This window comes from Hyla sarda, chromosome 3 (assembly GCF_029499605.1).
Source record: "Hyla sarda isolate aHylSar1 chromosome 3, aHylSar1.hap1, whole genome shotgun sequence".
NCBI classification, from domain to species: Eukaryota; Metazoa; Chordata; class Amphibia; order Anura; family Hylidae; genus Hyla; species Hyla sarda.
In genome coordinates, this window is record NC_079191.1 from 101,527,170 (window position 1) to 101,542,606 (window position 15,437).

The 15,437-nt window shown below is 39.9% G+C and overlaps 1 protein-coding gene across 5 annotated transcripts in view; it reads left to right on the forward strand.

The window, feature by feature from the left end:
• Window positions 1-15,437, forward strand: part of DOCK10 (dedicator of cytokinesis 10) — a 431,686-nt gene that overhangs the window by 98,154 nt on the left and 318,095 nt on the right. For 2 of the 5 annotated variants that reach the window (XM_056564789.1, XM_056564786.1), the window contains exon 1: window positions 8,621-8,966. The exons of 2 other annotated variants lie outside the window; for them this stretch is intronic. In XM_056564789.1, coding sequence (XP_056420764.1) covers window positions 8,805-8,966 — 162 coding nt within the window. In that variant the 5' untranslated portion in view covers window positions 8,621-8,804. Of the gene's footprint in view, window positions 1-8,620; window positions 8,967-15,437 lie in introns of those variants that run through there. One more of the 5 variants, XM_056564785.1, reaches the window with a different exon arrangement.

Consider the following 15,437-nt stretch of genomic DNA (forward strand, 5'->3'; position numbering starts at 1 on the left):
ATATATATATATATAACTATATATATATATATATATATATATATATATATATATATATATTTATATAGAGAAAGAATAAATATATATATATATATATACCGTATGTAAATAAATATACACAACCAAACATATAGAGTTGTTTTGGGAAAGCTCATTATCTGTAGTCTTTGTCAGCAATGTTCTTATTGATTTACAATGTAACTATCATTACCGTAGTATTTATGTTCAAGTATTTAGAAAGTGTAAACAAATAAAGAATTTAGCTTTACTTATATTTTATTAAATTACTGCACAATAAAATATCAATGTCTGCAGAATCTTGTACAGTTCTATTTATACAGTTCTAGGTCTCAAAAGCGTTAGGCCATATTCACATATTGTGGACTCTGTCAGGAAGTAGACTCAGATTCCACATTAACAGACAGGTGACCAAAACCGGGGTGACGGAAGAAGAACCCAAAAAGTGGGACTGTCCTGCCTAAATCGGGACAGTTGGGGAACTTGCGTATACTCCGATACAAACAGCAACAACAACTGTCCTATCAACCGTCTCACCAGTCCTAGGAGGAGAGTTTAGGGCCTAATGGTGGGCATCTGTAGACCACATGTAGGCTCCCAGGTACCATTGGTCTATTTCCTTATCTAAAGTCAGAAGATCATTGTGATTGGACTCTCTCTAAAAAAAAAAGACTCAGTTTCTGAAAAAGAACAATACCTCCAGGAAGGAAAGTGTTATGACATTTGCTGTGGACTTTTTATAACCCTTTTTCACACAAATGACATATAACAACAACAGATAATGAAGAAGAAAAAGTAGTAATTCTTTAGTAGTTGTAGATGAGACACAGTGGGAAGAGGTATATACATAGCATTGCTGTGCAAGGTAGTGGGCAAGGACACAATTTCCATTAATATAAAGGGTCTATGATATGGATGTCACTGCAGTAAACAGTGCTTGCTGAGCAATGTCAGGTAGGTTTATTGTTCATGTAGTGGGAATCATCAAAGTCTCTATTTAATATTTACTTTTGCAGAAGAATACTTAAAAAATATGTTGAAAACCAAGGCAGATTTTTTTTTTCTGATGCATGTGAATAAGGTTTTTTTTAGAATCCTATTTGGTAGCCTTTAGAGATGAGTGAAGTTACAGTGATTTGATTCGTCACGAACTTCTAAGCTCGGCAGTTGCTGACTTTATCCTGCATAAATGAGTTCAGCTTTCAGGTGCTCCGGTGGGCAGGAGACTCTCTTCTAGGACTGTATCCACCTTTTCCAGCCCACCGGAGCACCTGAAAGCTGGACTAATTAATGCAGGCTAATGTCAGCAACTGCCGAGCTGAGAAGTTCAAGACAAATCGAATCATTGTAACTTCGCTCATCTTTAGTAGCCTTGTACTGTAGGTTTTTTTTGTGCTCCATCTAAAATACAAATCTCAACAAATTTGGCATTTAAAGGAGTTTTTCAGCAGTTTTAGAAATTAAAATAACTGCAGGAAATATTATCATTCCTGGAAAAAAACACCAGAGTCTACCAGTGCAATAACATAGTAACATAGAATGTGTTGGCAGATAAGAACCAGACGGCCCTTCTAGTCTGCTTAATACTCTGAATACTATCAATAATCCCTGGCTTTATCTTACAGGTATATGAAGGATAGCCTTATGCCTATCCCATGCATGCAGTGCAGAAACAAATCCCCATAGCAAACCTCTCCTGCTCTGGACAGTTCCTGACATGGACAGAGGTGTCAGCAGAGAGCACTGTGGTCAGACTGAAAAAAGTATACAACTTCCTCTTGAGCATACAGCAGCTGAAAAGTACTGAAAGGATAAAGATTTGATATAGAAGTAATTTACAAATCTGTTTAACTTTCTGGCACCAGTTGATTAGAAGAAAATTGTTTTCCACCGGAGTACCCCTCCTTCACTGTATTTGCAGCTACCACATCTACAGGAAGACTATTCCATGCATCTACTACTCTCTCATTAAAGTAATACTTCCTCATATTACTGCATAAACCTTTGTCCCTGTAATATAAAACTATGTCCTCTAGTGGTAGTTTTTCTTCTTTTAGATATATTCTCCTCCTTTACTGTGTTGATTCCCTTTATGTATTTAAAGGAAATCTGTCATCAGTATCACCTGCACCAACCTATACTATACAGGCTTGTAGTGCGGGTGAAACCGATCACAGTGATACTTACAATGTCCTGAATGGCCCAGCCGCTGCGCCGTTATTGCTGTTTTTCTTTTAATGTAAATTAGGTCCTTGGGGCATGGGCGCAGCTAGGACCGGAGCTCCAGGCACACCACAGGATCTTCTGACGGGCGGGCTTGCCGCCAGGCTCATCAATATGCACGGCCTCCCTCCCTGCTCTCGCGGCACAGTGCATGCGCCGCTTCCAGAGTACACCCAGAAGCGGCGTTAGTTTCAGCCTTATTCACCCTCATGCCTTCGTGCATCCTCACACTTCACTGCTGGCTGCGGAAATGAGGCTGAAACTGACGCCACTTCCAGGTGTACTCTGGAAGTGGCGCAGGGCGGGAGGCCATGCATATTGATGAGCCAGGCGGAGCGCCCGCCTGGCAAAAGATTTTGTGGGGTGCCCGGAGCTCCGGTCCTAACCCCGCCCATGCCCGAGGGACCTAATTTACATAAAAAGAAAACCAGCGATGACTGCACAACGGCTGGGCCATTAAGGACTGCTGAGGTAGTCAGAGGACTTACTTCACGTCCTGTGCTGTCTGCTGCGCTGTGAATGATAAACCCTGGCAGGACCAGGCTTTATCAATCAAGAGCAGAGCACACAGATCAATGTGGTTCTATGAAACCACATTGATTTGTATGAGGACTCTAATGATTCCTCACTAAAAGTGTAAAAAAAAAAAAAAGAAAGTTGAATAAAAAGTTTAAAAAAACACCCATTAACCCCATCCTTATTAAAAGATTAAATCGCCCTCTTCCCAAATTCCATATAAAAAATATGTAAACATAATAGAAATAAACATATGTGATATCGCTGCATGCGTAAATGTCTGAACTATAAAAATATATTGTTAATTAAATTGCACGGTCAATGGCGTGTGTGCAAAAAAATTCCAAATCCAAAATAGCGTATTTTTGGTCATTTTTTATATCATGAAAAAATTTTTAAAAAGCGATCAAAAAGTCCAATCAATGCAAAAATGGTACCGCTAAAAACTTCAGTCGCAAAAAATGAGCCCTTATACTGCCCCGTATGCAGAAAAATAAAAAAGTTATAGGGGTCCGAAGAGGACATTTTTAAACGTATTACTTTTCGTGCATGTAGTTTTTACCAGAAGTAAGACAAAAATAAAACCTATATAAGTAGGGCATCATTTAAATCATATGGACCTACAGAATAAAGATAAGGTGTCATTTTTACCGAAAAAATTTACTGCGTAGAAACGGAAGTCCCCTGAAATTTACAAAATAGTGTTTTTTTTCGCCGTAGATCTTCGGGTAAAATGACTGATGTCATTACAAAGTAGAATTGGTGGCGCAAAAAAATAAGTCATCATATAAATTTTTAGGTGCAAAATTGAAAGGGTTATGATTTTTAAAAGGTAAGGAGGAAAAAACAAAAGCGCATAAATGGAAAAAAGCTCGGTCCTTAACCCCTTAAGGACTCAGACCATTTTGGCCTTAAGAACTCAGACAATTTAATTTTTACGTTTTCATTTTTTCCTCCTCGCCTTCTAAAAATCATAACTCTTTTATATTTTCATCCACAGACTAGTATGAGGGCTTGTTTTTTGCGCGACCAGTTGTCCTTTGTAATGACATCACTCATTATATCATAAAATGTATGGCGCAACCAAAAAACACTATTTTTGTGGGGAAATTAAAACGAAAAACGCAATTTTGCTAATTTTGGAAGGTTTCGTTTTCACGCCGTACAATTTATGGTAAAAATGACGTGTGTTCTTTATTCTGAGGGTCAATACGATTAAAATGATACCCATTATTACATACTTTTATATTATTGTTGCGCTTAAAAAAAATCACAAACTTTTTAACCAAATTAGTACGTTTATAATCCCTTTATTTTGATGACCTCTAACTTTTTTATTTTTCCGTATAAGCGGCGGTATGGGGGCTCATTTTTTGCGCCATGATCTGTACTTTTTTTTTATATCACATTTGCATATAAAAAACTTTTAATACATTTTTTATAATTTTTTTTTAAATAAAATGTATTAAAAAAGTAGGAATTTTGGACTTTTTTTTTTTTCGTTCACGCCGTTAACCGTACGGGATCATTAACATTTTATTTTAATAGTTCGGACATTTACGCAGGCGGCGATACCAAATATGTCTATAAAAAAAAAAATTTACGCTTTTTGGGGGTAAAATAGGAAAAAACGGACGTTTTACTTTTTTATTGGGGGAGGGGATTTTTCACTTTTTTTTTACTTTTACTTTTACATTTTTTTACATTTTTTTTTACACTTGAATAGTCCCCATAGGGGACTATTCATAGCAATACCATGATTGCTAATACTGATCTGTTCTATGTATAGGACATAGAACAGATCAGTGTTTTCGGCTATCTTCTGCTCTGGTCTGCTCGATCACAGACCAGAGCAGGAGACGCCGGGAGCCGCACGGAGGAAGTAGAGGGGACCTCCGTGCGGCGTTATGAATAATCGGATCCCCGCAGCAGCGCTGCGGGCGATCCGATCATTCATTCAAATCGCGCACTGCCATAGATGCCGGAATCTGTATTGATCCCGGCACCTGAGGGGTTAATGGCGGACGCCCGCGAGATCGCGGGCGTCGGCCATTGCCGGCGGGTCCCTGGCTGCGATCAGCAGCCGGGATCAGCAGCGCATGACACGGGCATCGCTCCGATGCCCGCGGTTATGCTTAGGACATAAATGTACGTCCTGGTGCGTTAAGTACCACCGCACCAGGACGTACATTTACGTCCTGCGTCCTTAAGGGGTTAAGGGGTTAAAGGGGTACTTTTTTTTTTTTATCAACTGGTTCCAGAAAGTTAAACAGATTTGTAAATTGCTTCTATTAAAAATCTTAATCATTCCAGTACTTATCAGCTGCTGATGTTCTTTTCTTTTTTAATGTTCTTTCTGCACTCTGCTGACACCTCTGTCCATTTTAGGAACTGTCCAGAGCAGGAAAGATTTTCTATGGGGATTTGCTCCTACTCTGAACAGTTCCTAAAATGGACAGAGGTGTCAGCAGAGAGCACTGTGTTCAGGCAGAAAGGAAATTTAAAAAGGAAAATAACTTCCTGTGGAGCAAACAGCAGCTGATAAGTACTGGAAGGATTAAGATTTTTTAATAGAAGTAATTTACAAATCTGTTTAACTTTCTGGCACCAGTGATTTAAAAATATTTTTTCCAGTGGTGTACCCCTTTAAGATCCTTAAACCTTTCCTGGTAAGTTTTATCCTGCAATCAATGTACTAGTTTAGTAGCTCTTCTCTGAACACTTTCCAAAGTATATATATCCTTCTGGAGATATGGTCCCCATTACTGTGCACAATACTACAAGTGAGGTCTCACCAGTGTTCTGTACAGTGGCATGAGCACTTCTCTCTTTCTACTGCTAATACCTCTCCCTATACACCGAGCATTCTGCTAGCATTTCCTGCTGCTCTATTACATTGTCTGCCTACCTTAAAGTCTTCTGAAATAATTACTCCTAAATCCCTCTCCTCAGATACTGAGGTTAGGACTATGTCACATCTTCTATATTCTGCCCTTGGGTATTTATGCCCAGGTACATTATCTTGAACTTATCCACATTAAATGTCAGTTCCCAGAGTAAACTTAGAAGCACAGTCTTGTCTTTAAAGGGGTACCCTGCCCCTAGACATCTTATCCCCTATCACGCCCCCTCCCATAGACATGAATGCGGTGCCGAGCCAGAGATCGCGGGGGGGTCTGGCCTTTGGATAGGGGAAAACATGTCTAGGGGCGGAGTACCCTTTCATGTTCACCAGATTAAGGAAAGTCTATCAGTCTGAATGGTAAATCTGACATATCTGTATGCTGTATAGTCAAAGTTAAAGGAGTATTCCAGGCAAAACCTTTTTTTATATATATCAACTGGCTCCGGAAAGTTAAACAGATTTGTACATTACTTCTATTAAAAAATCTTAATCCTTCCAATAGTTATTAGCTTCTGAAGTTGAGTTGTTGTTTTCTGTTTAACTGCTCTCTGATTATGTCACGTCCCGGGAGCTGTGCAGTTCCTATGGGGATATTCTCCCATAATGCACAGCTCCTGGGATGTGACATCATCAGAGAGCAGTTAGACAGAAAACAACAACTCAACTTCAGAAGCTAATAACTATTGGAAGGATTAAGCTTTTTTAATAGAAGTAATTTACAAATCTGTTCTACTTTCCAGAGCCAGTTGATATATAAAAAAAAGTTTTGGCCTGGAATACCCCTTTAAGACCATTCATTAGTTGGATTTCTTCAAACCAAAGTCTGGCACATTTTGCCCCTTTTTACCAAGGCTACATATTTGCATTAGTGAATCTGGGTCACTGTGTTGTCTGCAAAGTTCCTCCTCATTACTACTATTACGTCTTCTAAAAAATAGTAAAGGCTACCGGTTAGATGTATGGCAGCAAAATTAGAGGGATTGCGAAAATGCTTGGGTACTTTTTTGTTTTTATATCCTTTCGGTGTTTTGGTTCCCTTCTGCCTGCCTTCTTTTGCGATTGATGTGCATAAAAATAAAGAAACCTGTCTGGCATTATAAATCAGTATGATCTGCTGGGGCCCAAAACCAGTATGAATAGAGTCTAATATAGTCATCCAGCAGGAGAGAATGGTGTGATCGAGAAAAAATATCCTGCTAACGTGGATCCTGCGTATGTATACATCTCATGATAAAATGGGATCAGAGGAGGATGTCAAGAATCACTTTGATGAACAGGCGGCAGACGGTAAAGAATAGTGCAGATAAATATAACGCTGGTGTCCAACTAATGTGTCCGAATGCACAACTCATCATTCCTTAGCTCAGATAGGCTATCGCACCAAATGACTCTTTTAAGTGGCATTGCTTTCAAAGGAAAATGGAAAGATAAGACTCCAATGGAGATAAGAGCACCCACATTGCATCACTGTACAGTGGATGAACATCGGTCAGATGAATTCAGTTGCACCATGCTAATGGAAAGGCAAGAATTTAGCACAAGCTACATGAACCAATGAACCCTTTTTGTCAGGAGTCACCTATTCAGATTGGTGGAGGTGGTGAAATGGTGTGTGAAATGTATTTCGGGCGCACCCTGGCTTCATTGATACCTGTGGGTGGAAGTTTGGACAGTAGGGCTTATCTAAGCATTGTGGGCGACCACGTTCATCCCTTCATAGCAGCACTTTACCCTATTACAGAATGGCAATTCCGTATGCAGCAATTGATTGCTTGCGGGAACATGGCAGAGAGTTTTCCTTGCCTCCCTGGCCTTCACAGTAGATCTTAAATGGGTACTCTGCCTCTAGACATCTTATCCCTTATCCAAAGGATAGTGGATAAGATGTCTGATCGCAGGGGTCCCCTGCAATCTCAGCTGCGGTACCCCAGACATCCGGTGCACAGAGTGAACTTCGCTCCGTGCCGGATGACTGGCAATGCGGGGTGGAGGCTCGTGATGTCACGGCCGCTTGTGATGTCATTGCCACGTCCCCTCAATGCAAGTCTATGGGAGGGGCTGTGATGGTCATCACGCCCCCTCCCTTAGAATAGCATTGAGGGGCGTGTCCGTGACATCACGAGCCTCCAGCGCTGCACCCGACGCTCTAAATGAATGTCAGGTGCAGCAGGGAGATCGTGGGGGTCCCCAGTGGCAGGACCCCTGCAATCAGACATCTTATCCCCTATGGATAGGGGATAAGATGTCTAGGGGCAGAGTACCCATTTAATGTAGCTGTTTAGACATGTCAGTACTTAACTACTGGACCCCAACTATGAGAAGTTATCCTGTCCTTATTGACCAATAATTTGCAAATTGCATTAAATTTTCAATTACATTTATATACCTAATACAATTAATATAACTTCTGTCTCACCCTTTACAATGACTTGAAGTTCTAAAATAAGACATCAACACTTATCTATTCACATGCAGATTTGTTGCCCAATTTTTTACTACTGTCCCATTCGTTAAATTGGGACTTATTAAAATCTATGCTCATAATACCCTATTCATATGTATAAAATGTTTCCATCCCAGAAATTGCTGCAAGTGAATATACCCTCAAAACGCACTGGATGGGCATTAGTCATTTCCCCAAATCACGGTCTATGACAGAACGGCTTATAATGCAATTCCTGTTTACAATAATACATTGCCGTAAAACAATTGTAATAGGTAACATTTGATATTCACTGTTGCTTTCTATAAACTCTGACTATTTTCTGACTTTTCCTTCTCCAACAAGCAAATGCATTATTTTATTTGAACAGATGATTTTAATAGAAGAACCGTGGAAATCAAGTCTTTTCTTTGGAAATCAAGAAAACAGGAAACCTCGGTCTTCTGTCGATTCCAGAATTATTTGGAGCCTGCTTCGTGCCCTAATGTCTGTGCAAGTGTTCAGTTACAGTGGATGAAGTCTTTTCCTTTAGCTGCATCCAAGCTATTTAGTTGTGATCAGATGATCCGGGCAGCAGTAACTGATTGGAGAGCCGGCTGGCTGCAGCTGCAGTGTAGGCTGCTGTCAGGGACAAGGAGCCACTGTTGTACAAACATAGCATCAACATAGAAGTTATTTTGTGGGCTTCAGGATGCAGATATGGGCTGTGCTGCCAGCATTGTTCTGCTCCAAGCCTTTCGGTCTGTGGTACAGAGGAGCTGTCCTCACATTTGCACAAGACGACAAGAAGATCTGTCACATGAAATTGTGCTACAGGATGATGTGGATGAAATAAGCAGACCGAGAACTCTGATCATAATGGTAGAGTATAATATGCCTTTGCAAACTGTGACAGTAGAGACGGGATTATTTTTAAGGATACAGCTGTGGCGTCTATCGTAGGAATGTACGGGGGCTTAATGCTGTCTGATATTTGGGATCATTTTCCATGCTGCTCTGTAGAAATGTTATGTGTTGCTATGTCCATAGTAAAGCTGTCTATACCTTATGTAACACTCTTTTGGAGGTGTATTCTTTGACTGTTGCTGCCTGATGTTGCGTAGATGTTTATAGTTCTGACGTTGGTATACTGAGTGATATGACGGAGGTAATACAGTACGTACAGGTTTCCTTATACTGTACTCTGTATGTGAGATTGCATAAGCTGCTATTATTTGAGTCTTGTGTATTTAATTTTTTTAACATACATTATTATAAAAAAATTGTCTTATATGTCGACAGCAACACATATTGTGATGGGTAAAAGTAGGGATGTGTTTAAAAGCTGTGTAAATGTTTGCTATAATGTAACAGGGAATCTGGCTGGTAAATATTCATGGGCACTTTTGCTGTCGGCATTTACTACAGTTGGGGAATGGAGATCACATCAATGCAAGGCTTTCAATATGTGACTTATAAAGGCTTATTGTATGTAAACAATGGTCATCTTTATTATACTCTTTGTCTTTGTGTACATTAGAGCTCCATTGGGGATAGACCATTGGGTGGATCTGGAATAAAGTCTAGGATAGTCGTCTTTTACGGGGTCTATGTTGGTGTTGGCCTTTAGAGTAGTGTTGACAGGCAGGTCAATAAAAACTGGCTGAATGGCAGCTATAAGAACCGCAGAAGTGTCATCCTTGGGCCTAGACAGGGTCTGCAAAACAGATTACCTGTATACTCTAGTGTAGAATAGTTCGATGTAAGGTCTGCATTGCAGAAGTTTTTTGCCTATTTGAAAAAAAAAAAAGGAATTAAAGAGCCACTAACCTTAACACGTTTAAGCTGCCCTGTGTGTACATAAGGAGTAGTGCTATTTCTGGCCAATATATAACTTGTATATGGTATTTTTCTGCAGATTTCTGCTCTACAGGCATCATTTATAATTTGCAGTTCTCCCAGAGCTGTTGGGCGGAGCTCCCCCTCAATAGGCTTGTATAGACTTGTCTTGCAGACACAGGACAAAGTTTAAGTGATTTTCAGAGTAGAATACAGTCAGACAGGAGAGGGGGAGAGAGTAACAGGAGAAAGAAGCATTTTTGTCTAAGAAGATATATTAAAAAGTTTCTTGTCTTCACTTATACTATTGATCTATGTAAAGTTTGTTCAAATGACAGTGCCTATTTAAAGAGTACCTCTCATGATCTTATAAAATTTTATAATCCTCCCAGTTCACTACCCCCATTTCGATAAACCACCCCTTCCTTTAATTTTATTATTTTTTCGTTTTCTACGTTGATATTGCTCTGTATTTTATGTCCAGTCTCAGTCAGATTCACAAACTGGGAAGGGGCGTTCCCCAGCAGGTGTGACATCATCTGGAGCCATACAGGGGAGAACTTCCTCCTTCTCTCTGCTACACACAGCCCAGAGCAGTTCAGTGTGTGAGATGAGCTATGATTAGCTAAGGCTGCACCACCCCCTTAGCACCCCAGACTGCATTTCCTGATTTTGGACTTTTGCCAGGCCACCAGGAGTCCAAACTCTGTGCAAGAGATGGGGGAAAATGTGTTCTGGACACGTAGGGAGACACCTAGTGGCAGCTTTTTCAAACACAAATAAAACATAAAACTTCATTTTTTTTTAAACAAAGTACATTAGAAAGATTTTTTATTTACCATAAGGTGTGCAATAGCAAAAATTTGTTTTAATGAGAGTGCCCATTTAAAGTTTACTGCATCACCAATTGCTATGCAGATTAGTATGATCTATTATTCCTTGTTACCTGCCAGTCCTAGTAGTGTTCCTCTACAGCATTGTTTCCCAACCAGTGTGCCTCCAGCCGTTCCAAAACTAAAACTCCCAGCATGCCTGGACAGCCGACGGCTGTCTTAACATGCTGGGAGTTGTAGTTTTGCTACAGCTGGAGGCACACTGGTTGGGAAACACTGTTGTATATCCTTGCTCATAGTTAATCCAGTGGTTATGTCTGCCTTCATAACCACTAGTAAAAATAACCTCTGGAAAAGAAAGTTATATGCTGCATTGTATGACCTACTTAAAGTTTAGTGTGCCTTTTATTACATTGTGGTTTATTTTAGTTATGGGGTAACATTTACTGTAGATGATAGATGTAAAAAGGCTATATAGTTTGCACAGAACAATTCTACATTACTAATGAATTGTCTGCTGACTCTTGGCATGGGCCTTGCCCATGAAGTTGTTTTAAACATTAGAAATGTCCATAGAAAGTACCACAGCGTCTTATACAGTAGATGAGTCATATGACACCCAATAACTTACTCTCTCACTCTGGAGGATCTGTCCCGTCCTTCATTGCACAGACAGCCCATTGAATAGCACTATGTAATGCCTTATTTCCCCTGCAGTGGCGCTGCAAGTCAGTTGAACGCTCACTGACTGGTTTTTCCACAGATTGCAAATGATCATCAATGGTCCAACAGGGCGACACTTTATTATCTGTCATGGAACCCTTTTATAAACTCAGTGATTATCCAAAATGGACAACCCTTTTAACCCCTTCCTGACCAATGATGTAAAGGAGGGAATATGACCTGTTTCTCAAGCCAGCACCATACCCAGAAGGTGCCTTCTGCAATCTGCAGCTGACATCTGTTGGTAATGACGGACATTGGAAATTACTCGATTGTTCATCATTTGACCATTTAGATGCTGTGATCAATAGCAATCGCAACATCTAAACAGTTTTTAGATGTGTTATTTGGTAGTCCAGAAAAATTAAGGGGTTTAGGAAGGGTTTTAAGTTTATTGAACCCGCAAGGAGTTGTAAGGTTATTGAATCCGTCTTCCAAGAGTCTATTAAGCAATTCTGGTTCAAAATGGCCCCTTTTTCAGAACCCTACACTTTTAAGTTCACTTCACCAAAGAAGCCTATGTTTGCAGTATATGACAAGCTTATGCAGATTATTATTATTATTTTTTTTTTTTGCAGACCCCCAAAGCAGCAGTTAGCTTATGAATCCTACAAAAATGTATATACTTGGAAATGGATTGTATGTACTCAATGTTTGATTCTTCCCGTGGTGACACATGTAAAATTGAACACTTATACCTGATTATATCTGATAACTTGGGCGCAGTGATCATCCTAACATTAGAGAATCATTCTTCCAAGAGAGATTTTCAAAGTGTACATCCCCTTTAAAACTCAAATTATCTCATGTGTTAAAACTATCACAAAGATAAATGATCTTGTCGTCCTTGCAACCAGTCAGAAGTCATGTTTTATTTTATAAATAACCCTAAAAAAACTAAAATGAGGTTAGATTAGGAATAAGATCCTGCGTCCTCTGAGAGATTTTGATCATGAATCAAAAACTAAACTGAGATGTTTGTATTAAAGAGGTCCTGTGGTGTCTGCCAAAAACCTCAGCTTTCATCCATGTCTTGTCATAATTCTTGCTCTTTTTGTTCTGTATCCTGCATTCACCAGCTACCAGAGCTGTTAATTTCACACCAGTATGCAAATAAGAATCTAGTCTGTCAACTAGGCAGTGACCACTACTCAGTTCCCAATTGGGAAAGTGCTCATGTTCACACCCTATTATGAATTGAGCGATTGTGACAATGACAGTCTATTGACATTGCTGCAGTCTATGGACTGTCAAGAAGGACGTTGTGACTGCTCAGTTGTAAACCTAAATGCTCTTCCTGTTTAGACCTGAAGAGTAGTCACTACCAAGCTAATAATCTAGACCCACATTAGATTATTGGGTACTTAAAGGGGTATTCCAGGCCAAAACTTTTTTTTATATATCAACTGGCTCCGGAAAGTTAAACAGATTTGTAAATTAGTGCATCAGAAAACAAAGAAAAGTCGGCACTCACCGGATTTCCAATTCAGCAGATTTTATTGCACATTACTCACAGCCGTAGTACAATTCTTGGGGAGACGACGGATGGTACAAGGGGGGTACCACAGAGAGGCGACACCTGTGTTTCGCACTTAGTAACGTAACGTCACGTCCCTAGTCCTGGAATCCCAGAGGTTTCCGAAACTGGAGATTCAGCACCCCCATAGAATGCGGGTGCTGCAGGGAGATCGGGGGGAAGGTCTTAGCAGCGGGACCCCCGCGATCAGACATGTTATCCCCTATCCGTTGGATAGGGGATAAAAAAAATTTGCCCAGAATACCCCTTTAACTAATGACACAGATAGTTGATGACTAAGGAAATAGGCGGGAGGGGGGTGCGCTAGGAAAGAAAAATAAAGCACAGGAATTACTGGGTCACCTATTGAACATGGATGATGACAACTGAAGTTTTTGAAGACATCACAGGTCCTCTTAAAACACAACTGTTTTCTTCCAAAAACAACACCATTGGTACCATACACAATGACATGGGTTGTGTGTGGTATTTTAGCTCAACTGAAATGAATGGGGCAGAGCTGTAACACCATGTGGACAAGTGTAGCCTGTGGTAGAAGAAAGCAGCTACAATTTTCTAATGCTGTTACAAATGCTTTAATATAGTTAGGCCTTGACTTTTACTTCCTCCACAAGTTGGAGATGACGCAGCTATTTGTGGTGTAAGGACAAGAGTTTTGTCTAAATTTCCTCATGCTATTATGAGAAGGATGAAAAGAGTCCAGATTATTTTAGATGAACTGTCTGTGGAGGTCACAGTGACCTATCGATCATGTTGATAAAGAGCGATAAACCACAGACCAAGATGTAAGTACTAGAAGGTAGATCTCTTGACTTTTTTAAGTGATTTGAGGCAGCTGTCAAACCGATGCTGGAACATTGTGGTATCATGTGCGCTAACACATGTGCGATGTGTTAGGAAAAAAAATCAGATATTCAACATTCTTCTTTAGGTTATCAAAAAATTTATGCATAGTGAGAATGTCAGATAATGTCATATTGCTCACTATTGACACAAAACATTAATCATCTTTGACTGTGCATGTGGGTTCTCTTTCCATCCTTTAATTCGCATAATGGAGACAGTTGCATCAGGTGGGAACCGCTGAAAAGAGAAAGAAATAACAAACCCTAAACAATATGTAGAAATAAGTAATAATAAAACAATGTATATTTTGTCTTCGAAGTTTCATTATATAGTACCTGGCAACTGTGGTGCTGTTTTACAATTTTTTATTTATTTTTTCCGACATTCAGTCTGAGGCATAAGTAACATCATATATTTGTGATGTGTCAATAAGGAATGTGAAAAAATAATATATCTATTTTTTTTTACTTTATTTTAACCTTGTTTTAAAGGGGTATTCCAGCCTTAGACATCTTAACCCCTATCCAAAGGAGAGGGGATAAGGTGTCTGATCACAGGGGTCCTGTCGCATTCTGTGCCTATCACTCATTTTATCCTCTATCTTTTGGATAGGGGATAAGATGTCTAAGGCCAGAATAACCCTTTAACGCTTGTTATTGGCCTTGTCTCCTCTATATGAGTTGGGGCCATCATAAGCCCCTGGTTTTCATAGAACCCTGACAGCACCTCCCAATTGTGTCATGAGGGCTTAATGGCCCATCAGAGTAAACCGCATCCTCCAAAGCCACTTAAGTGCCAATATTAACTGTGGCATTAAAGGTGTCACTGTCGTTTAAAAAAAAAAAAAAAAAAATTTCACATGTCATAGAGACATAGTTACATAGTTACATAGTTAGTACGGTCAAAAAGAGACATATGTCCATCAAGTTCAACCAGGGAATTGAAGGGTAGGGGTGTGGCGCGATATTGGGGAAGGGATGGGATTTTATATTTCTTCATAAGCATTAATGTTATTTTGTTCCAGGAATGTATTTAATCCTGTTTTAAAGCTGTTAATTTTTCCTGCTGTGACCAGTTCCTGAGGTAGACTGTTCCATAAGTTCACAGTTCTCATGGTAAAGAAGGCGTGTCGCCCCATGAGACTAAACTTTTTCTTCTCCAGACGGAGGGAGTGTCCCCTCGTCCTTTGGGGGGGGTTTAACCTGGAACAGTTTTTCTCCATATTTTTTGTATGGGCCATTTATATACTTATATACGTTTATCATATCCCCCTTAAACGTCTCTTCTCAAGACTAAACAATTGTAACTCCTTTAATTGCTCCTCATAGCTAAGATGTTCCATGCCCCATATTAGTTTAGTCGTGCGTCTCTGCACCCTTTCCAGCTCCACAGTGTCCCTTTTATGGACTGGTGCCCAAAACTGAACAGCATATTCCAGGTGAGGCCGTACCAATGCTTTATAAAGGGGGAGTATTATGTCCCTGTCCCTTGAGTCCATGCCTCTTTTAATACATGACAATATCCTGCCGGCTTTGGAAGCAGCAGCCTGACATTGCATGCTATTCTGTAGTCTGT